The following is a 25,534-nucleotide window of genomic DNA, read 5'->3' as shown; positions in this document are numbered from 1 at the left end:
AGAATTAGCTACAGGACTGTGAAGCATTAGGGGTTGAAGGACTCGATCTCCTCCATCTGTGTTTGATCATCGCTCTGAATCTGATCTGGAAACAGTCTTTCACAAAAACAGGATTTTCTTGTTGCTTTTCTTATGAAACTTACCCATATTTAAGTGTTGATAAAAAAAGGAAGCAAGAAGCTAGAATAAAATGTTTTTTTATTTTAAGAAGAGGGTCAGCTCTTTATTTTGATATATTGCATACTCCGATATTCATAAAACAAAATATTCTATGGGCTATTAAATTTGGGGGAAAATTGTCAAAAACCCTGGAGGTGGCTGGCAACTTTTTTTTTTTTTAAACGCTGGCAGGTAAAGAGTTAAGATAACTCTTTCAGATGATTGTATTTGTCTGAAAGAAGAATGTCATAAACACCCAGAAAGACTTGAGGGTGAGTAAATCATGGGGTCATTTTCCATTTTGGGTGAACTATCCCTTTAAATTCTTAATGTCAAAATTGAATTAATACAATTATATTTATTAATTAAAGCCACACAGGAAAGAGCAAGATAATACAATAAATGCCAACTCCACTGAAATATCTCACCTCAAATATACTCATCTCCTCCATTTCTGCCAGTGTTGGAGCTTTTAAAAGGACACGTGGGCGAGAGGGTGGGCGATACTGTGCTCCTGTGACTGACAGGTCAATGCAGGAAGTTGATTTGATGTCACATTGGCAGGTGTGCGCCAGACATGGTAACGAGCCGAATGCTGAAGAATAGGAAAATATGGCTGTGAGTGATCTAACACACAAACTTGCTTTGTTTCGGTGTAATGCGTGACTAACATACATCTCTTTGAACTGTGCGGCTCCACAGGTTTCAGTTTGTGATCCTGTCTGATCTCAGCCAGGACTCGATCATGGAGTGACTGCGGTCTCTGAGGGCGAGGAGGCAGGCTGCGTTCAGACACCTGCAGACGTCAGTACAGTCTTAAAACAAAACGGTGCATACATTTTGGTTGTATTGTATTTGCTGATGCTTTAACCACTCTTTAGCTGTGTTTCCACCGCATAAACTTTCCCCAGGAATTAGGGACTTTGGGGTGGTACTCTGTGTGTTTTAACCGTAGAAGTAGTTGCATAGAGCTAGCCACTATGTTAAGACTGTCTTAAGCACTACTTTGTCCAAGTAGCAATTATTCAAAATGTAATCAGTCTTACTTTTCTAATTCCAATTCAATCGATCTACCATTTTATGTAACTGATTTTAAAAAGTTAGGACCAGTCTTAAATAAAAAAAAATTAGATTACTTACTTTTAAGACTAGTCTAAGTGGTTGATACAACCGGCCCCAGGGTCTAAATGAAGTTCCGGGTAAAAATGGCCCCCTCAGAAAGTCCCTGCTCATTAGGTAGTACTTTTTTTTAAAGTTCAGGAATATTCAGGGCTGGGACTTTATTTCAACCACCATTTTTTTAAAGTCTGTTGTGGTGCGTGCAGCTAGCCTGACAAGCCAGACCCACATCAAGATGTTTGGTCTGGAAACTCCCCATTGACAGCTCAATCTGAGGGGCGGATAAACGGTTGTCTTTCAAACTCCCGCTGCACGCGATAGGATAGCGCTACACCAACCAGAGCAACGAAGGTGAAGCAGAGCTCGCTGACAGATTAAACATTCGCCGTATCCGGTCGGCTAAACTCCGAACACATCTTCCCTTTTTAAGAAAGACTTCAGTGCCGTTCTTTGTTCTTTTCTCAGAGAAAAGCTTAACTCCAAGTCTTCCAGAGTCGCGGTCAAAGCTGATTCGAAAGACCGCCGCCGTTCGCCAGTTTCTGTGTTTACTAGAAGCACGCAAACGCAACTCTGGGGTCATCATTATGTTAAGCCCCGCCCACCGACTCTATACACGATGTGATTGGCCCGACCACAGTTTGGCGTTTACAGCTCAGAAGGGTATTGAGAGTTGCTAGTCGACACTCGCGGGCAGATTAGATTTGCTGCCGCTAGGGTGCGTCTAGATTTCTAGGCTAGCGTGCAGTAAGAGTTGTTTACTATTCGAATCAACAGTGGAGTTGAAGTTGGTTCCTGGAACAAATTTCGGTGGAAACACAGCTTTTCTTTCTCTTCTCCAGAGGATCTAGGACCATTTACTGAAGCAAACCAGTAGCTTCAGTGTTACAGTTGCTAGTAAACTAAAGAAATGTACCTTTATCTTACAATTTAAAGGAACACTTCTTTTTTTTTATTTATTTTTTTTAAATAGGCTCATTTTCCAAGTCCCTCAGAGTTAAACAGTTGAGTTTTACCGCTTTTTAATCCATTCAGCCGATCTCTGTATCTGGCGATAGTACTTTTAGCATAGTTTAGCATACATCATTGAATCAGATTAGACCATTAGCATAACAAACACAAAATTAGTGCCAGTCACACTGGAAGTTACCTACACTGCAAAAAAATGCTTTTATTACTTAATATTTTTGTTTTGTTTGTAGTCCAAACATCTAAAAATTCTTAAAACAAGAATTGTTTACTAGACAAGCAAAAGCAATTGTCTTGCTTTGGGGGGAAAATAACTCAAAATGAAGAAAGTTTTTGCTTAAAAAAAGCAAAATAATCTGCCAATGGGGTAAGCAATATAATCTTAATTCAAACAGAAAACAAGATTATTTTTCTTACCCCATTGGCAGATTATTTTGCTTATTTTAAGCAGAAACTTTCTTCATTTTGAGTTATTTTTCCCCAAGACAAGGCAATCATTTTTACTTGTCTAGTAAATGTTTCTTAATGTAAGAATAGATATTTTGACTAGAAACAAGACAAAAATACTAAGTAAGAAAAGCATTTTTTGCAGTGTATCTGAGGACTACTTTCAGGCACTGCATAATATCACTGCGGCACTGAACTCATGGTACGGCCGCAAAGTTCTGTGATTATTACGCAGGAGTGAGAGAATAGTTCCTATTTATAATCAGTCTAAAATCGCAACTTTTCATTCTCCGTTGGTCTTAGTACATGATGTAACTACAGAATAGTCAAGTTATAAATAGGAAAAATATTATCTTTGAACAAATTAAGTCAAATTAGGTCATTTCTGATGCTAATGGTCTAATCTGATTCAATGATGTATGCTAAGCTATGCTAAAAGTGCTCCCGCCAGATACAGAGATCGACTGAAAGGACTCAAAAACAGTAAAACTCAACTGTTTAACTCTAAGGGACTTGGAAAATTAGCCTCTTTTCAAAAAAAAGTGGAGTGTGCCTTTAAAGAAAGAGCTCTAAATGCAACACTGGCTATATGATAATTAATAAAAATCACCATTTCAAGAAAAAAAGCAGACTGCTATGTTTGAGAAAGATAACATTTTCACAGTCAAACACAATAGTTGCAAAACACAAGGAAAAAACTAGCACTTTTAAAATACTTGCTAAACTTTACACTGTGTCCAAACCTGACACAATGCAATACATTTCCAGTGACAAGTAGTTTGAAAGTAAATGCTCAATTTCCAGTGTTGGGAAAGCTACTTGGAAAATGTAGTGACTCTACATTAAATTAAGCTTCACTACACTGAAGCTAACCCCCTGGGAAACGTAGCAAGCTAAGCTACAGCAACTTGACAAAAGTAGTTTACTACATCTAAGATACTTTTTATTTATTTAATTTTATATTGAACCCACTTCATTCCAATCAATGCTATTTCAGTGACCAATAAAAGTCAAGCATATAGACACATTTTTTTTTAGTTATACAAAAACTGTCCGAAATCAATTCAGCAACAAAAACATGTGATCCAAAATATTAACAAAACCAGGGGGTTATTGCACAAAACTAGGATAAGGGATTAAGCCGGGATATCTTGATGATCTTGTCATTTTTATGCAAAATTTAGTACACAGCTGTCATGTAAACATACCCTGAAGGCACACTCATGCCAAGAACGATAACGATAATGAAAGATAACTGCATATTAGTGGATAAATTGAGCCAGGATCACCAAAATATCCCGGCTCCATCCCTTATCCTAGTATTGTGCAATAGGCCCCTGTCGAGAGAGAGAGAGAGAGAGAGAGAGAGAGAGAGAGAGAGAGAGAGAGAGAGAGAGAGAGAGAGAGAGAGAGAGAGAGAGAGAGAGAGAGAGAGAGAGAGAGAGAGAGAGAGAGAGAGAGAGAGAGAGTGTGTGTGTGTGTGTGTGTGTGTGTGTGTGTATGTGTGTATGTGTGTGTGTGTATGTTCATCTGTATATGCATCCACAACTGTGTGTTTGCATTTATGCGCAATTTAGACTTGGGCACTTTTGCAGGACAAACTGTAAGTTAATTTACAACTCAACTTGTACAAAAAAGTCCAGTCCAGAAAGTACAGTAGCAAAATAATTAAGCCCTGCTCCAAACAGTACCAACATGGCAAAAAAACACACAAAAAAAACAGCCTCTGTGTGTCTCCCACACACATGAAACAAGTTTCAATCATTCGTTCATTCATATCAAAAGGTGGCCAGGCTGGACCCCGATACTTTTAACAAGAGGTGTTTATTCAAGGGACACGATAGATTTTAAAACTTTGCCGTTTCTCTTTTGTCACCGCACGGACGATGCGCGTGCAACAGAGTCAATCCTGACTCTGTCTTCATTTCTTCACTACTGGTCCTGGGTCATAAGCTGTTAACCCCTAACACTACTATGTAAACAGCATTTGATGCAAATAACTTGTATACATTGTACATAACTTTAACATACATGTTGTTACACTGTACTTACATTTAAAGATGCTGTATGTAAGAATGATAGCTAGTGGTTAAAACGGGCACTGCATTCCAAATTCAAAATATTGTTTGCCCGCCCCCTTCTGCTCAGTCTCGACGGTCACGCGGGTTGCCAGTTTAAGGACACACAACAGGAACGAGCGCAACTGACAATGGAAGTCAAGGAACCTAACACGCTATGTCCGTGTTTTTTAGATGTTTTTTAGTCCAGGTTTTTTAGGTCAGGTAGAATCTGCAATCTCTAACCCAGTTTGTTTTCTGGCTTCCATGGAAACTATATGCTGTTTTTACCACCAAATGGCAACCTGTGGTGTCGAAATACTATTTATTGGGTTAACTGGGAACATGCGCCATCGCACAGACCAAAACAAAAAACAGACATTTCGACACAGAAAGCACATTTCAAAGTAAAATAACTGGCTGTAGCTTTGTTTTTCTGAGAAACTAATATATGTGGAACTTAGCATGTCTCCTAATTATCTGCAAACATATTATGGTATTTTTATGCTTTAATACAGTCAGTAACTTACATACAGCACCTTTAAAATACATGCATTTAATCACATTTTTATATATAAATAGTAGTTAACTACACCTATAAAATATTATAAAAACGGGACGAAATTAACATTTAAAAATAGTTAAAGGGTTAGTTCACTCAAAAATTAAATTGATGTCATTAATGACCCACCCTAATGTCGTTCCTCACCTGTAAGACCTCCGCCAATATCATAAGATTTCAGCAGTTGAGATCGCGTCAAACTGCCAAACTGCTGAAATCACATGACACTGGCGATCCGAATCATTGATCGATTCACCGACTTATGAACCGTTTTCGAATCTTTTTGGAGGAACATGGAAGAGAAGACAATGCTGAATAAAGTCGTAGTTTTTGTTATTTTTGGACCCAAATGTATTTCTGATGCTTCAAGAGACTCTAATTAACCCACTGATGTCTCATATGGACTACTGTGATGATGTTTTTATTCCCTTTCTGGACATGGACAGTATAGTGTGCATACACTTGCATACGCTCTCACACTAAATATAAAATATCTTAAACTGTGTGTGAAGATGAACGGAGGTCTTACGGGTGTGGGACGACATTAGGGGGAGTCATTAAAGGGTTACTTCAGCGATTAGCAAATGGCTTTGTATCAGTAGAAACCCTGGAGTACATTCAAATTATCGTGCTTCCCCCCACTCATATTCCCCTGAGACAAGAGATTTATGCATTTTATTTCTGGAAAAATTCCTCCCGTGACGCAAATTGACGATATTTGCGTCATCTTTGGAATGTTTGGCCAGAGGCTAAAGACTACAGCCAGCAGAGGGAGCCATTTCTGCATGTTTTACACCCACACATGGGGGATGGAGATCACACTCACAGCACACCTCGCAGCTACAGGCACTCATTTAAACGGATGCTTAGCAATGTAAGTGTTTTAACTTCTCAAATTAATTTCTATGAAAGTTAAGCTTCCAAAGGCATGAACTGAAACGTGCCAGACTGAACACGCGTTGTGAATGTATGCCGCGAGTGTGGTCGCGATTACCTCAGCTCTCATCGCGAGAGCTCATCAGCTCATTTATGACGTTAAATGTAATCTGACTCCTAATCTGAGTTAGTGCTGTGAGACTCACACGGCAACTCGATAGTTATATTGAACAGACACGTTCAGTATTTAATTGTAGTGTCTGTTCTCTAACTCAGTCACAGTAATCCAGTAGCGGTGGCTTTGGGAATGGCCTCACAGGGCAGTGAAGCATCCTGGGAATTGTAGTCTTTCATCCCCATGAGACAAAAATACATTTTCTGTCTTTTCTCAGTCTAGAAAGTAGGGGTGTCAACAATAATCGATTCGATGATGCATCGCGATGCGGAGCATGAACTATTCAGCATCGATGCGGCAAAGTGCCATAATCGATTATGTCACTGTTTATTTTCTGGCGGACGATAAAGTTGTGTTTCAAATACTTCCGGTTCCGGGAGAATAACAACAACAACAAGGAAGATGGCTGAGGCGGAGGGAGATGACCGCGATAGACGGGTTATTTAAAAAATGCGCTAACGCGCTAACGACCCGAGGTGTGTAGGATTGTACATATTTTTTGCACAATAATAAATTCATCTATAATGACGAAATACGGCGCAATTCACCTTTATTCCACAAGGTGGCAATGTCTGATACCCAATGATGAAGTGACGTTTCACTCATAGTTACCTCTGACAGAAAACGAAACTATAATTATAATCTGCAAAACTTGAAATGGCTCAGTGATTTACCGCAGAAAGCAAGTACTAAACACAATCATATGTTAGTGTCACTGTCTCTTGATGATGGATGTGGTCAAGAAGCTGTCAGTGATCAAAATATTGATTTTGAAGACATTGAAAATGAGTTTGGAGAATATGCTGGATATTGCGAATATGAGTCAGATGCTGAATATACTGGTAAACGAGCTCTGACGAGGACAGATGATGATGGTATTAAACATCTGCTCAAACTGAATCCTTCCAAGCTCCAAAAGGTAACGAAATAGGTTTTATTTGATTCTTCTGTAGCTGTTACTCTAAAATCAGGAGTTTTATATATTATCACGACAGGTAGAGGTCTATCCATGTTAAATATAGATCTGGGTCGTTAACGACCTGAATATGTAAGAATGTTTGGTGAAACAGTCATGCATTTAAGAGTTAATTGCATTTTATTTAATTACATTTTATTTTATTTAATAACTTTTATGTCAAAGATACAGGAGACACATAGCAGCCAATACAATCTGTTGTTTAATATCTGCTTGTATTGCCTCATGACTGATGAAAAATTAGCTTTGTGTGCAGTACAATTTTGATGCATCACAATGCATCGTAGAATCGAATTGAATCGAATCGTTACCTGGTGAATCGTAATCGAATCGAATCGTGAAGGCAGTGCCAATGCACACCCCTACTAGAAAGCACCAAATTCAAAAATAATTTCCCATTTCGACTACATTAATGGCCCAGTTTAAATACAGATTCATCTTTCCAGCGCTGAAGGTGTACTAACCCTTTAAAAACCGCACTACCCATAATTGTCCAATCAACCAATCAGTCGCTGTTACCATGAAAACAGAAACCACGGCACAAGAATGTCCATTGTGAATAACATAACAATTAAAGTCTTCTTATACTATCTCCTCACTACGTCTACATTTATATTATGTGAATATTTTGCAAAAACACTTGCCATATTGACATTTTGTCCATCATTTAGCCATAATGTTTTTAATTTGATTATATTTATTCTCAGCACTTAAGCAGCCCATTGCCTCGAGTACACAAGTACAAGTAAATCTTTATATTTATAAAATTATAAAATACTTTATATTTTCATATACATTTTTGCTTCAAATCAATGTGTGTAATGTTATGATCATCTAAAAGCTGGTTGGTTTTATATATGGAATATAATTCATTATAGAAGTTTTTTAAATGCCGATGGACAAACTCGGTTTTGTTACACAAACCAATCTGTGGAGTGTAACAGTGGATGTTACCCAGCGCAAGACCATGAAAATTGAAACCAAATGATAAACAAAGTATCCTGCTGCTTGTTGTGATTGTGGCTAGTAAGAGATCGCATTTGTACCGTGAATTGCATTGTGTCTTGTAAGGACATGGTGTTACTGTACATAAGTTATAAGATATAATCAGTGACTAACTGGTTTAAGAGGGGGTCTTGATCTGATAAAGTCCAGAATCAGCTCATGAGCATTTCGTTTAACACACGTGGGAATATTTCCATCTACCTGCAGAAGAAAAAGAGGCATAGATTCATGATATTATAGTTATTATCACATATAAAAACAATGGTTAATCACCGTCATGCAGCATCAGCTGAAAAGTCTTTCCAAAGCCATAATCTCACACATATAGTCGACTTACCGAGTAAGGATAAGATTAATTCGGGGATAAACCACTTAAAATGTGCTTACTGCAGCAACCTCAGTGCCATTTCAGTGCCCTCAGCATGATTTAGCATAGTTAGAATGAACTCACCACAACTTTGCGAAGTTTATATTTGCGTGAGCGAATGTCCTGCATGAGCATCTCAAAAGGCGTGAGGCTGAACTCTGTGGGCAGAGGGTTAAACGGCTGTTCCTCCACCTTCTTGAGCTTCACGCCCTGCCTCAACTCCTTCATCAGCTGCACCCACAGCCGAGTCTAAATGAGCAGAAGACAAACACACACAGTCCATTATTACATTGACCATAGCTCACAAAGACAAATATGAATAAACAAAACTACCATTTCAATTACTGTTCTAACAAGCACATCTTTTACCCAGTCAGTGTGTTGAAGAGCATCAAGCTCAGAGGTGGCATTTTCCACCTTTGGTTCCTCCGTTCTGATCTTCTTCAGCATCTACAGACATTATCAGATACTTATCAGAACATAAGAAGCAGGGTGTGAAGCTCTGAATATTAAATTCTCACAGAAACTATATACTGTGGTTTTATATGACGTAAAAGTGTGTTTTTAATCCTCAAACCAGTTAAGAGCAAACTGCAATCACACTGCAACAAAAACAAACCCCTAAACATTTCTCTTAGTATAGTGTTGGTAGAACACTAACCAATCATAGATGTTTGTCACAAATGGATGGTCACAGTAGGTGTGGCTGTAGTGAAGCCAATCAGATACACAAAACACTCTTTTAATTGTAGAGTCAAACTAGTGCTGCGTTCCAGTTCGTTTTTATCATGCCCTTCACTCGCAATCTTCCCTCCGTCTCGTTCACTCGGATGTGCGTCATTGCCTACGTTGCATGAGTGCCCACTACTGGCGGAAACGTTGCAAATGGACTGAACTGGAACGCCCTAAGCCCTTGATCACTTGGAATCCACTATTGAGTTGATATATTATTTAATTTTTACCTTTACGAAATTGTTTAATGCAGCATTCTATATGTATATGGATGTGTTTGGGTTGTTTTAAATGTTTTTAAAAATAGTTATAGTTGTTTGTGGTGGGGTAAATTAAACGTGATATGTGGTGACGTCACAATCGCGTTGCATTGTGGTATATGAAGCTGTCTGAAGTGTACATATGAAGTAGGCTCGCTCACTCGGTCAAAATCGAGGGAGCAAGGGTCTGTCCATACAAACTTCCCTTGTCCACTTCACTTCAAAATGGCGGCAGGGATTCCCCCAAGGGGAAGTGCTTAGGGAAGTTTGCAAGTGCGTGTCTTAAAGTGGAGTGGAACGCAGCACTGGAAGCACGTAGGAGATAACGTGGAGAACACTGAACACTAAACCACATTACCATACAGGCACTACACAACATCAACGCAAGACAAAGAACGGACTGAAACTAAGGCCTAGCCCACGCGTATAGGTTTTTGTCTTGTTTTTTGAGGTTTCCTGGGGTGCACTTATAATTTTAGAATGCAACGAACGTTTTGCGTTGCTCCGTTGCTCTGATTGGTTGTAGGTCAATCCAATTGATGTCACTAATAAAATGTGAGTCACTTGTCAGACTGTTAGATTGATCTTCTTCTGCTTGCCTCCTTTTGACATCACAAATTACCACTTTTAAAAAAACTGGGTTGTTTGCTGGTTTCAATAAAAAAAAATTATTGAACTAACAAGGAAGTTTTCAGTTCTGAAACTTACAGGATATTCTTATATTATGATGAACTCTTACATGTCAAGAGCTGAAGGAAAATTTTATTTCTCAGTTCACCTGCCCTTTAAAAAAAAGCGTCAAAGCATGCCAAGCCAACAGGGGGCAATATAACCCTGACCTTAAAGGGTTAGTTCACCCAGAAATTAAATTGATTTAATTAATGATTCACCCTAATGTCGTTCCTCACCCGTAAGACCTCCGTTCATCTTCAGAACACAAATTAAGATGTTTTTGATGAAATCCGATAGCTCTCTGACCCCCATAGACAGCAATTTAATGAACACTTTCAATGCCCATAAAGGGTAGTAAAGACATCCCCAGACAGCAAAATCTTCCCTATGACTCCAGTGGGTCAACCTTCATTTTAGGTGTTACGAACTGCTCTGAGACAGAAGATTGAAGATCCAAACGCAGTATTTATTAAAGGGTAATCCAAAGTTGTAGTCCATAAAACAGGCAAAAGGTCATACACAGGTAGGCAGTTCAATCAGGCAAACAAAACAAGGGACAGAGGCAAAAGGGTAATCCGAGACAGGCAAGAAAACCAAAGAACCAAGAAACATGAAACCATAGAAACGCTCAGAAATGCAGTTGACACTAAACAAGACTTCGCCATGAATGACAGAGATAACCAGGCTTAAATAGGCAGAGGTAAAGAGGTGATGAGACACAGGTGTAAACATTGAGTGCTAATGAGTCCGGGGAAAGGATTATGGGTAATGTAATTTGTGATGGAGTGACAGTCCGGGGTGGAGTGCCCTCTGGTGGTGATCACGGGCACTCACACTGGTGAATTGTGACATTAGGTAGCGGCTATTTACACTAAGGGCAAATATCGATAGATGCTATTTTCACTAAGTGTTAACAGCAACTAGATTCTGATTCTGATAACATTTTCTCAGCGATAGATGATTTACTAAGTGAAAATAGTGATATATTCCATTTACACCATATAAAAGTAGCAGTTCTTTGTAATATGTGTTAATAGTAATTATAATTATTTTGACGGGCAAATACTATTTGCACCTCAGTATTGTTGTACATTAAAGGTGAACTATGTAGTATTTTTGCAGTAAAATATCCAAACCACTAGGCCAGTGTTATATATTTTGTTCAGTTGAGTACCTACAATATCCCAGATGTTTCCAACTATTTGTAAATTGTGAGAAAATTGCTGTTTTAACTAAGGACCGGGACGTTTCAGCATAGCGTTTAAGGAAGTCGTCTATCAATCGCGTCATATCTGCGCTACCCTCGGTTTTGGCTTTTATTTGGCAGGAGCGCTTTATTCTTAGCAGTGTGAACAAGTGAACCCACGGAGTAACGTCATAACATCGTTTTAAACACACTTAAATGTATCTAATATGATAAACAGAGCTGCATTACCTCATAATCATAACCGGAAGAGCGGATCAGTGCAGGCGCCCGGCGAATGTGTCCCGTAATAAAATAAAAGTCGTGTGTTCGCGAGCCGTGTGTTTGTGCAACAATCGCTCCAGCGGCCGTGCTCAGCTCCACAACACTCGGTCCTGCTCTGCTTTAGACTACAGTAACGTTAATAACCGCATCCATGAACGTGATTTCTGCCTGAGTCCTATTTTCCACCGGCTGTGATGTGAAGACCCCATGTCCCAAGATGCTGCGCTCACGCTTGGCGTCATCAAACTACACCTTTGTTTAGAATAGGCGCCCTCCAGTGGACGGAAAGTTGCATAGTGCACCTTTAACAGGATGCAATAATAGCATAGAATGTAAATGGATTCTGCCTTAATGGGACAAAGCCCTCCCTAACCCTACCCAATAAATGCTTTTGTTATTATTATTAAACATTTCGTTAGGCCCTTTATTTTTTCACATTTTAAATATTTTCTGAATATTTAATTTTATATTGAAAGTAAATGCCCTTCCGATGTGATTTGTTATGAGAAAAGGGAGAAGAGCGAGCTCTGCAAAAGGGAACCAGGGATTGCTTCAAAACCAAGATCCCTAAGCCTAACACTTTATTGATTTCACCACTGAAGACACTGAAACAGGTGCGCTGTTCAGGCATTGTTTGGCGGAGCTAGTGCGAATAGCACTTGCCAAAAAGGGGGATACACCGCTCTACAGTCATTTCAAAGTGATTGCAGTACCAGTTTTGGCCACAATCTTACATAAACTTCTTTTAATGATGTCTTTACTACCTTTCTGGACCTTGAAAGTGTTCTTTAAATTGCTGTCTATATTGGGTCAGAGCTCTCGGATTTCATCAAAAATATCTTACTTTGTGTTCTGAAGATGAACAAAGGTCTTACAGGTTTGAAACGACATGAGGGCGAGGAAATAATGACTGAATTTTCATTTTTGGGTTTTCACAATCCTTTATGTGTTTCATGTTTTATGAAAGATGCATTCTTTAAGAAGAAATATGATCACCGACACGACCCATGTGAGCACTGAGGTGTTTGCTTCTCACCTCTTTGGCATCTCTTATCCTGCTGAGGAAGGTCTGAAGCTCAAGGGTCTCTAGGAAAAGCGCCCGACATACGGCCTGGTAGTGCTCTGGTGCCAAAGCTGGATTTGCCAGTCGGCGGGCACAAAGCGTCATCACCTGATGGACAGTATGAATGCCATGCACTGTGCCTTCTTCCTCCTCTTCTTCATCCTCCTCTTGTCCACTGTAGCCCTCGTCTTTAGCTGCATTACTGCCACAATGTTTGGTTTTGCTGCAGTCCTGACCACCGACCATAAACTCAATGAGCTGTTCAAGCTGAGGGGTCAATTCCCGTTCCTCACTGTCATCCAATCCCCAGTCCAAAGCACGGTAGATCGCAACACCCATGGACTGAACCAGCTGCACACATGTAGGATGAAGACATGGGGTTTGTTAGAGAATGGAGACTGCACATATGACATAATTATATAATGTGCCATAATAGTCTCACCTTTCCATCAGCAGCGGAAGCACAGTTAGCATTACTGTCATCTAGGAAAAAGAAGGAAAAAAAAGATTAGCTGAAAGAAAACTTTCATTTTCTATTTAAGGAATTGCTTTCAACTATGTTAGCTAAAATTTGTGCAAGATATGCATATTAATTATGCATAAAATTAACACTACATTGTTAAAAATGTGTATTTAGATAATGAACCATTAGCCATAACATGTAGTTCAATTGATGTTTTAAAGGAACTGTATGTAAGAAATATATTTCAATGAATTATAAAATGGCTCTGATATGTCACTAGACATTAAGAAATCATGTTCATTTCAAATACTTCTATCACTGACAACAGTAGTTCGGTCCGGATATTGTAATTATAAAGTTGCTGTTTTTGATCAACTGATGTTGATGTTGACATGTTGTGTTTCGGCCTGAAGCTCCGCCCTCCACCTATCGACCAATCACAATGTCAGTAGTGTTTGGGCATCCGGGTTGCCAGATCTGCTCTAGTTAGCACAGCTGAGCTACAAACGTTCCTGCTGATCCTGCAGCCAATCTGGCAACCTCGAGTCAGGGGGAGGGGGATACACCGCTCTACTGTCATCTGAAAGTGACTGCAGTACCAGTTTTGGCCACAATCTTACATACACTTCCTTTAACATTTTTACACAATAAATTGAAAAAAGAATAAGAAATTTCTTTCAAAAGGGATATAAAACTTTGTTAAATACTGACAGTGTTGACAAAGGTCGAGCTGGGGCCAAATATGCAGTATATGTAAATAGAATTCCCCATTTGCAAACAACATTAAATCACATTATACAGACTTTTTGAGTGCACTTGTTAACCATTAGACATAAAACATGATGGGGTTATAGTCTGACAGAGTTGACCAGATGTAATTTTTCCACCTTAACCACATGTTGTAGACTGGAGCCATTTTGCCCACAGGTTCAATGGGATTGAGCCTTGTGGGACTTCGCATGTCCACTCTCAGACTTATCACCTATACTCACGTAATAACCGAACTACGATCTGGCACAACCGAATTGCGCTCTCGCCCAACCGAACTACACTCTGGCCCAACCGAACCACACTCTGGCCCAACCGAACCGCATTCTGACCAATGGACAGGCAATCACTGGTGCTTTAGGTCCTTATATGCAAGTATGTTACAGGCTCACACAGTCACAGCTGCTTGGCTTTTAAAACCAAAATTTGGCACCGAAAGATAAATAATTTTTTGATACTCATAATATCTGAGTTTTTCATTCAATAGCATAAAATTATCGTCGTTATAGCATAAAATGCCAGCCCTACGTGGTCGAGGGTGGTGGTGGGCTGGGCGGTCAACAAGATAGTAATGGTTCTGGCCCAACCGAACCACACTCTGGCCCAACCGAACCACACCCTGGCCCAACCGAACCGCACTCTGGCCCAACCGAACCGCACTCTGGCCCAACCGAACTACACTCTGGCCCAACCGAACCGCACTCTGGCCCAACCGAACTACGCTCTGGCCCAACGGAACCGCGCTCTGGCCCAACCGAACCACACTCTGGCCCAACCGAACTACACTCTGGCCCAACCGAACTACACTCTGGCCCAACCGAACCACACTCTGGCCCAACCGAACCACACTCTGGCCCAACCGAACTACACTCTGGCCCAACCGAACTACACTCTGGCCCAACCAAACTACACTCTGGCACAACCGAACCGCGCTCTCGCCCAACCAAACTACACTCTGGCCCAACCGAACCACACTCTGGCCCAACCGAACCACACTCTGGCCCAACCGAACCACACTCTGGCCCAACCGAACTACACTCTGGCCCAACCGAACTACACTCTGGCCCAACCGAACTACACTCTGGCCCAACCGAACTACACTCTGGCCCAACCGAACTACGCTCTGCTCTCCTCACACAACCGAACTACGCTCTGGCACAACCGAACTACACTCTGGCCCAACCGAACCACACTCTGGCCCAACCGAACTACATTCTGGCCCAACCGAACTACACTCTGGCCCAACCGAACTACGCTCTGGCACAACCGAACCGCGCTCTCGCCCAACCGAACTACACTCTGGCCCAACCGAACCACACTCTGGCCCAACCGAACTACACTCTGGCCCAACCGAACCACGCTCTGGCACAACCGAACCGCGCTCTCGCCCAACCGAACTACACTCTGGCCCAACCGAACCACACTCTGGCCCAACCGAACCACACTCTGGCACAACCGAACCGCACTCTGGCCCAACCGAACCGCACCCTGGCCCAACCAAACTACACTCTGGCCCAACCGAACCACACTCTGGCCCAACCGAACCACACTCTGGCCCAACCGAACCGCACTCTGGCCCAACCGAACCACACTCTGGCCCAACCGAACCACACCCTGGCCCAACCGAACTACACTCTGGCCCAACCGAACCGCACTCTGGCCCAACCGAACCGCACTCTGGCCCAACCGAACTACACTCTGGCCCAACCGAACCGCACTCTGGCCCAACCGAACTACGCTCTGGCCCAACGGAACCGCGCTCTGGCCCAACCGAACCACACTCTGGCCCAACCGAACTACACTCTGGCCCAACCGAACTACACTCTGGACCAACCGAACTGCGCTCTGGCACAACCGAACCGCGCTCTCGCCCAACCGAACCACACTCTGGCCCAACCGAACCACACTCTGGCCCAACCGAACTACACTCTGGCCCAACCGAACTACACTCTGGCCCAACCGAACTACACTCTGGCCCAACCGAACTACGCTCTGGCACAACCGAACTACGCTCTGGCACAACCGAACTACACTCTGGCCCAACCGAACCACACTCTGGCCCAACCGAACTACATTCTGGCCCAACCGAACTACACTCTGGCCCAACCGAACTACGCTCTGGCACAACCGAACCGCGCTCTCGCCCAACCGAACTACACTCTGGCCCAACCGAACCACACTCTGGCCCAACCGAACTACACTCTGGCCCAACCGAACCACGCTCTGGCACAACCGAACCGCGCTCTCGCCCAACTGAACTACACTCTGGCCCAACCGAACCACACTCTGGCCCAACCGAACTACACTCTGGCCCAACCGAACCACACTCTGGCCCAACCGAACCGCGCTCTGGCCCAACCGAACCACACTCTGGCCCAACCGAACTACACTCTGGCCCAACCGAACTACGATCTGGCACAACCGAATTGCGCTCTCGCCCAACCGAACTACACTCTGGCCCAACCGAACCACACTCTGGCCCAACCGAACCGCATTCTGACCAATGGACAGGCAATCACTGGTGCTTTAGGTCCTTATATGCAAGTATGTTACAGGCTCACACAATCACAGCTGCTTGGCTTTTAAAACCAAAATTTGGCACCGAAAGATAAATAATTTTTTGATACTCATAATATCTGAGTTTTTCATTCAATAGCATAAAATTATCGTCGTTATAGCATAAAATGCCAGCCCTACGTGGTCGAGGGTGGTGGTGGGCTGGGCGGTCAACAAGATAGTAATGGTTCACCCCGATCCAGAACAATGATTTCAGGGTCTTGCGTTGTATTGGCAGGTGACGACGAGATGGCAGACATTCTCCATGTAACTTAATAAATCATGGTTTATCTGAGCCATTCCAGCAAATTTTGCAGCTAATTCCATCTTTGGTTAGCAATGTTGCTGGTAAACATGAAAATGATGAAGGTTCAAACTAATTATCTGTTAAATCAAACAAAAAACAAAATAAATGAAATACAGACTAAACGTCCATGAAAACTAAATTAACTAAGAGTCCTGATGACACTGACATGTAATGTTTAAAAAAAAAAAAAAAAAAAAAAAATCATTAATTACAAATATGTTTAGCAGTAGAAAATTTTAACATTCCAAAAATATAAACCTGTGTAAATTATATATTTTTTTCTGAATGGTGCTGAAATTAATTAGTTAATTAAGTTAGGTCTAATTAATTAGACTAAAATTAGTCTTAGTTATTTTATACACATTATATACATATTTTATCTGTAAATCTCTTGTACAATTACTGTGACATACTGCACTACTACCCACTGAAAATGTAGGAAGACTAGGGCTGCTCTGTCAGTGCCTCTCAATATGCAATTTCACATACTTTCAGGTGGTCAATGAGGTGTAGATATATTCCAAGACCATGAAACTAATCATTACAAAGATAAAACCTTTATAAAATTCACCCAAAAAAACTAAACGAAAACACGACTTCCATAATAAAGTGAATGCCAAAAGGACTAGTTAGTGATTAGACAACTGTGCCCTCTGGCGGTATAATAATGGTATGACAGAAGTAATGGTATCCCCACAAACACAAGGTCTTCCTCAGGTCTAGACGTTGTTGATTGTTGTTGTTGATACTTTACAGGAAATCACATTGTCACAGCAGCTCACAAATGGGGACATGGATAAACATGAACACAGACATCTTCAAGTCTCTGTTGGGTCTTCTTGCTTGACTATTTAACAAAGATGCCAGACGTGGGACTAATAATGATATTCAATGACTGGCAGAAATCTCCAGACACCCATGAAGTGACCTGGGGGACTTCATGTCCCCACTATCACTGACCATCCAAAGCATATTGCACTCAAGACAAGAAATGGCTTTAACTATACAGGCCAATCCTAATGGGGTTCAGTTCCCATCCCTGGTCCTGGATTACTTGGGGGTACTCCCGGAGCACGGTTGGGAACCACGACTAAAGGCACCTGTTTGATATAATGTAATGGAAAAAGCCACAGATAAACATATTCCTAGTCCCAACTGCCTCCAGAATGGAAAGAAAAACTATAGCAAAGATGAGCTGTGTGTGTCTACTGCATTTACATAGCTCAGTAGCACAAAACGAAACCCAAGAGAAGATATACTGGTACAATAACATGTACTAATGCCTGAATTAATAGATACTTCTACATGAACTCATGATTAATGAATATATGAACTAATCATAAACCATTGAAGAGCTAGCCTTAACTAGGAGTCATAAGGATTCATGCATGAATAACAGCAGCCATAACTACATGTTAGATAATAAATGCATTTATTAACATTTAGGGGTAAACTAAATCTATCAGGCTCAGTAAGAATAAGAATATTTTAAAAGAAATATTAATATTTTGATTTCGAAATAAATAAATAGTTGTCATAATTTGAACTATTTTGTCATTTAAACATCAGCAGTGTCGTCATAAACATTACTGAAAGGCACATTATTAGTTTGTCATTATTTTCACTGATCCTCCTCATCAAACAGAAAATACCAAATCTATTAATAGTTTAGTTTAGGTCTCAGTCTTTTTTGTGATATTTTCTTTCCCATCAAACTCAACCTACAACAGTAAGGTCAGGGAACGTTTGCTGGGATCAGTACAGATCACTCTGCATCCAGAAACTGTGATACTGATACTGTGCCTCAGATTTCTTAACTGGGTTGAATAATAGTTGTTCTAGTATATGTATTTGATAGTAAGTATATGATAAATCATGAGCTGAATTTGGCAAGTAATTAACAGTGAATTCATCATGACGTGCCCCCCTCAAATAAAGACACATGCATTAACAAGCCATGCGTTGATGTTAGGGCAGATCTAAAACCGACACAATTTGACTCGGCTGTGGAGAAAACGGTGATGTCATCCAGATCAGTTCAATTATCATACCGTGTCAGTGTGGGCAGATTCAAATAATCATGTGCATTTCAAATCATTTACCGCAAGGCTGCAGATGGCAGATTATTACAGGTTAAATTATGAGACTATAAAATCACGTTTAATTCAAATTCCGGGTACTTCTTATTTATTCTTACAGAGCCCGGTTGATTTAGTTTGCCCCTAATTGTTAATTAATTCATTAATTATTAAACATTACTAATAAGTATGGCTGCTGCTATTCATGCATGAACATGTATAACTCCTGTCGCAGTTAAGGCTAGCTTTCCAGTGGTTCATGATTAGTTCATCTTCGTTGAAATAACTATTAAATAAGGTATTAGTACATGATTATTAATGTCCTGTTATTGTAGTGTTACCGAATTATGAAACATTTCTCATATTGTCATATGTCGCCTTTTGCTTGGCTTGCTCAGTTGGGGACACTAAAATTATGATTAAAGTTATTCAACTAATTATACAAATAAAATGTATGAATTAGGTTTTATTTAATTCTATAACACTGATCTGCCAACATTGTCGCTCTATGATAAATTAAAATAAGCTGATGACATCACTGTTTACTCCAGTACGACTGTACAGCCAAATCGAATTTTGTTGCAATATTATCCTGTTTGACACTGTGAAGCTGCTTTGACACAATCGTGATTGTAAAAGCGCGATATAAATAAAGTTGATTGATTGATCTGTAATTTTCTTTGTCTTTAGTGGATGTGTAAAGCAGATGTGGTATGCCTATTTGCCATCAGTATGTTAGTTCTTTCAAGTATTCATTACTATTTCTGTTTAGTATTTCTTTATGACTTATACTTCAACCAATTACAGCACTACAGGATCAGTGTAACACTGTACCTATTACACCGATCAGGCATAACATTATGACCACTGAGAGGTAAAGTGAGTAACACTGATTATCTCTTCATCACGGCGCCTGTTAGTGGGCGGGATATATTAGGCAGCAAGTGAACATTTTGTCCTTAAACTTGATGTGTTAGAAGCAGGAAAAATTGGCAAGTTTAAGGATTTGAGCGAGTTTGACAAGGGGTCCTCCAGGAGGTTCTTAGGGGTCCCCAGAAAATTTCAGAGAATAGAATAAAATTTCAAAGAATAAAAAGCAAAAAATGGATAAAGTCTACCGAACATTCTACCTGTTTAATTTCTAAATGTTTCTCTCCTTTCTTGGCGTAAACATACTTTCCAGAATTGTATGTTTTTTTTTTAATCTTTCTGAGTTTTTCTCACTATATTCCCCTTTATCTTGCTCACTGGAGTTGTAAGCCAGTATGTAAGCTGCTTACATACATGTATTGTGAAAGTTGCTTATAAAATAAGTTTTAATTGGTAAATGTTCTTCTTCTTGTCACGTAATATGAATGCATCATCTCACCTTTATTCAGAGGTGTGGTTTCTTTGCTTCACTCTGATCACGGACACCTGCTGCACTCATCACCAGGGCTATTTATACAAGGTTCTCACCCTGTTCTGTTGTCAGATCATTGCAGTTCGTTTGGTCTCTGTCTGCGTGGTGTTTCCTGTTCCTGTGTGTCTTGGATGTTCTGCTCGTCGCTCCGGAGTCCCTTCTTCCGTCGATTAGGATAGCCCATTGCAGCCCTGCCTCACAGCCCGGCGTGGTTCCATCTGCCTGGCTGTCCAGCTGGTTTCTGAACTTCCGCCTGCCTTTTCTATTGTGCTCCTGAGTATCTCGCGTCTTCCAGCGAACTGTTTATGTTCTTCAGAACTTGAGTATAATAAATGCTGTTGATTGTCTTTTCCGTCAGCAAACGTAACAGAATAATCTGAACATTCATCATGGATCCAGCGAGAATGGCAGAGCTGCAGGAATATTTGACTGCTAGTAGTCAACGTATGGAGGGCAAGAGGGACAGGCTTCCGCTACTGCTCAGGCAGTACAGGCACTTGTGACACAGATGGCCGAGCTCTCTACCCAGATCCAACAGCTAAGATCGCCTGCTGCGTCCGCCACACCGCCTGTTCCCCTCAACCCGAGTGACGGTTCCAGCCAGCACGAGCCCAGGATCCCGACGCCGGAGAGATACTCGGGTGAGCCAGAGATGTGTCTGTCTTTTCTGATGAGATGGTCTTTGTTTTTCTCACTCCAACCAGTAACATTTTCCACGGAGAGTTCCAGAGTGCCGTTAGAGCTTAGCCTCCTGTCTGGACGTGCTGCTCGATGGGGAGCGGCGGTGTGGGAGAATACGGATCCGTGCTGTTCCTCGTTCCAGGCATTCCAGGAGAAGATGAGACGGGTGTTTGACCGTGCGGTGGCAGGCCGCGAGGCGCCTGGAAACTGTCCAATCTCCACCAAGGAAAGCATTCCGTCTCCGACCATATGATACAGTTCCGCACCCTGGCCGCCGAGTGCCGCTTGAACAAGGAGGCGCAGTGGGACCGATTCCTAGGCTGGCTGACCGTATCCAACGAGAGATCTACACATTGGACCTTCCCAAGAGCCTTAATGGTCTGATGGTGTTAGCACTATGGGTCGATTAGGTTGGAACGACACGATTGTGTCCGAAGGCAACCTGAGACTCTGGAGTTCATCGTGGGGGACACGGTCAGCCCACTCAACGATCCCGAGCCTATGCAGGTGGGTAGAGCTCGGCTCTCCCGGGAGGAGAGAGAGCGTCGGAGAGCTGGAGGCTTATGTCTCTAGTTTGTTCTGCATCACAGTTTGTTGCGTATGGCGCTGTATAGCTGCAGACCAGTCATGATGCCCATGCTGACCCCTGTCCACCACCAAAAGCGCCAACAGTGGCACGTGAGCATCAGAACTGGACCACAACACAATGGAAGAAGGTGGCCTTGTCTGATGAATCATGTTTTCTTTTACATCATGTGGATGATCATGTTACTTTGACATGTACCACCTGCCTAAGCAATATTGAGATCATGTACACCCTTTCATGTAACAGATTTCCCTGGTGGCTGTGGCTCTTTCAGCAGGATAATGTGAAAAATGCCACAAAGCAAAAATGGTTCAGGAATGAATTGAGGAGCACAACAAGTTTGAGGTGTTGACTTGGCCTCCAAATTCCCCAGATCTCAATCCAATCAAGCATCTGTGGGATGTGCTGAACAAACAAGCCACATCCATGGAGGCCCCACGTCTCTACTTAAAGGATCGGCTGCTAACATCTTGGTGCCAGATACCACAGCACAACCTCAGGGGTCTACTGGGGGCTGTGCCTCAGAGGGTCAGTGCCCGGTTGCATAAAACACCTTAAGTGAAAATTTCCCTTAAGATCGCCCTTAGGTTTCCCTTAAACTTAAGGGTGTTGCATAAAATAACCCTTAAGTATCACTTAAGGGTTTATTAAACTGAAACGTCATAAACCCTTAGAATTATCCTCAAATGTCTATTTTTCACTTAAGTAATCCCTTAAAAACCGTTAAGCGTTGCATAAAGCCCCTTAACTGTCATTTTCCTAAGTATAGTTTAAGGTTAGGAAAAGTTTACCTTAAGAGTTGACGAACATTAATGAGAAAAAAATAGCTGAGTTTATTGATCCTGTTGAAGATGTAAATGTGCCAAAGCGAATTTTTCGCGATAGGGAGAATCCTCTGGACCATCTTAGCGATGAAAAACTGCTTCGCGAATATAGATTTGATCGCCGCGGGATATATGAGATCGCTAACAAACTGGAAGGCGATCTTGATCATGTTACCCAGCGTAACCACTCACTACCCTCTGTGTTACAGTTGCTTATAGCACTTCGGTTCTTTGCAACTGGGAGTTTCCCGTCTGTGGGAGATGTATTCCATGTTCATAAATCGTCAGTTAGTAAAGTTATTCACCGGGTTGCAGGGGCTCTCTGCCGTCATTTAAGCCAAACTGTGACATTTTCATCGCGTGTTGAACTGGATGCCATTCAAACCTCTTTTTTTCGGAAAGCGGGATTTCCTCGAATAAGTGTAATAGATGGCACACATGTCAGAATTCAGGCTCCCCGCACGCATGAAGATCAGCAGTATGTTAACAGAAAAAATTACCATTCTGTTAATGTGCAGCTAGTGTGACCATCTGTGCAGAATTAGAAATGTTGTTGCATCATGGCCAGGGAGTAGCATGACTCTAGGATTTAGACAGAGCTATAGCCTATTAACTTTAAAAAGTTGAAAATTAAGTAAAAACATATAGGCTATTGTCAACTTATTGATCATATTTTTTCAATGTATTAAAATGTATTTTGACTTGTTGATAATTATGGTCATCGTTTGATCCTAGGAAAGATCAAACTGATCAGATCAACGATCGGACAGCTCAAACGGAGATTTCACAGTCTCCACAACGAGCTGCGCGTCTGCAGAATTATTGTCGCCAGCGTTGTTCTTTTTAACATGTCAAAGATGTATTGTGAAGAGGGAGATGATGTCGAAGAAGAGGCTCAAGAAGCTGAAGCAGAAGAGGCTCATGAAGAAAATCAACAAGATTTTCAACGGGCTGGATTTGTTGTCAGAGATGCCATCGTAAATGCATTCTTTAATTAGTTTAGCTAGTAGCCTATGGACAAAAGTCATAAATATAAATAAATAAAATATAAATAAATAAATCATAAATAAATACAAAACCTGTCAGATCTGTCATAAAAAAAATATTCGTCAATTGATGTGCATTTTATTTTTCCTTCACTTTGTAGCTGCATTAGTTTGTTATTAAGAATGAAGTTGTAAAGGTCTTGATTTTCCTTCTCCTTTTTAAATTTTTCGATCTCTAATTGCAGTTTTGTCTTCTGTAGGCTCATGTCTCTTTGCAGTTTTTCTCTTGTCGCGGCTGGAGAGGATATTTGTGTCTTTCTGCAATTCACAAGTGTTTTGAAGGAATAATGAAAAAAATCTAAAAATTACATCGATGCTGTTCTAAGTAAAATTAACAATAGACTAAAATAATTGTTAACAAAGAAGCAATAAAACCTCACTTTGCTGCATGGTTTGGCGTGCTGCTGGCGCTCTGCCGGTGTTGAAGCTGATTTTTGCTGAGAAGGTCTAACGTGTTAAACAAATAACGTTACCAAGCATAGTATTTTATTTTGTCGTGATCTTCAAATCGTTTATCCTCAGCAGTGATCATTTTTATTTGATTTAAGACAATAATGTTCTCTCACTCCGTGTAATATTCCTCTTGTTGAATCTCAGCTTCACTCTCTAACCCGCCAGCGTAGCGTGTCTATGGCAACAATAGAATTTTATAACGGTAAAACCTGGGTCGCAGTCGTGAAACACTTACCGTGCGTTCACACCGCCGCCGGCGAGAGCGTCAAAATTCGCTCTTGCCGCCCTGACAACGACGCTGTAGAAAGCTCCGTGGACGTGCTGCCGCTCTGACGTAGATCGAATGTTTTTTCTTTATTTTTTAAACTGTTTTTAAAGAGGCCGCAAATCAAACAAGCATGTTGATGGATATACTGACCACAAGTAGGGTATAAATTAACTTCATGAAATCGTTTAAATGTGAAAGTAAGAATTAATTGCACACCCGCTGAACAACGAGCGTTCTAGCGCCTATAAAATAGTGTTGTGCGACTTCTTAACAAATTACACATCACTATGAATGATCTTGTCATAAATGATAGGGAAACCCGCACAGCAATGATCAACCTCTCCTACAAATTGCTTGGGAACTAATGTGGTCGGAACCAAAGTTTACAGGCCTGCGTTCTCTGGATTTCTCTCAAGCGGAGCACTTCTACATTTTGACTGGTTGCCGCCTGTTGCCGCCGAACCGCGTCATAGCTCATTACCATAAAGTTGAGCTGATTTCAACTCTCCTCGACGCCCAAATCGTCCAAGACGCGCCGCGCCGCTCTCGCCGGAGCTCGCCGCCCGGCTCCCATTGAAAATGAATGACTTCCGGCCAGCTTGACGCTCTCGCCGCCGGCGGTGTGAACGCACAGTAAGGGATTATATGCAACACCCTTAAATCATTCCCTTAGATAAGGGGAAATCACGCCTTAAGTATCATACTTAAGGGAAAAACTTAAGGAGTTTTATGCAACCGGGCACAGGGCTCTTTTTACAGCAAAAGGAGATCAACACAATTTTAGGAAGTTGGTCATAATGTTATGACTGATCGTTTATAGTTCTTTAGAACTCATGCTTTTTTAAATGTATTATTTTTATTACTTTTATCACCTAGAGTGCCTCATAAGCAGCAGAAGCTTTGTCCTATAGGGCTGTGAGAGTGAAAGACAAGACAATGACTTGGCCTGGCCAAACAAAACGGACATCCCTTAAGTCCCCATAACAGCAGGAGCTGGCAAGAAAGGCAGAGAGAAAAAATAACAAAGATAAATCTACTTTATACTCATCATAGAAGTCTGTATTACTCCCCAGAAACAGCTAAACGCATCTCACAATCAGATCAGTGACACGATTTTTTCACCATGTACTGCTGCTCTGGTATTTGACAAAGAGATAGCAGCCACTGAATCAGGGCTCAACGATAAGGATGGCCCACT

General features: G+C 41.3%; 1 protein-coding gene across 1 annotated transcript in view; it reads right to left on the bottom strand.

Moving 5' to 3' along the window:
- The window catches only part of spire2 (spire-type actin nucleation factor 2), a 41,132-nt gene that overhangs the window by 11,017 nt on the left and 4,581 nt on the right, over positions 1–25,534 (bottom strand). The window contains exons 2-8 of the mRNA XM_067436383.1: positions 13,347–13,387; positions 12,878–13,255; positions 9,079–9,159; positions 8,794–8,958; positions 8,457–8,543; positions 835–955; positions 588–754 (exon numbers count right to left, since the gene is read on the bottom strand). Of these exons, the coding sequence (XP_067292484.1) occupies positions 588–754; positions 835–955; positions 8,457–8,543; positions 8,794–8,958; positions 9,079–9,159; positions 12,878–13,255; positions 13,347–13,387 (1,040 nt within the window). The remainder of the gene's footprint in view (positions 1–587; positions 755–834; positions 956–8,456; positions 8,544–8,793; positions 8,959–9,078; positions 9,160–12,877; positions 13,256–13,346; positions 13,388–25,534) is intronic.

Source organism: Pseudorasbora parva, chromosome 25 (genome assembly GCF_024679245.1).
Source record: "Pseudorasbora parva isolate DD20220531a chromosome 25, ASM2467924v1, whole genome shotgun sequence".
Classification (NCBI taxonomy): Eukaryota; Metazoa; Chordata; class Actinopteri; order Cypriniformes; family Gobionidae; genus Pseudorasbora; species Pseudorasbora parva.
This window is presented reverse-complemented; position numbering and strand designations above follow the sequence as displayed.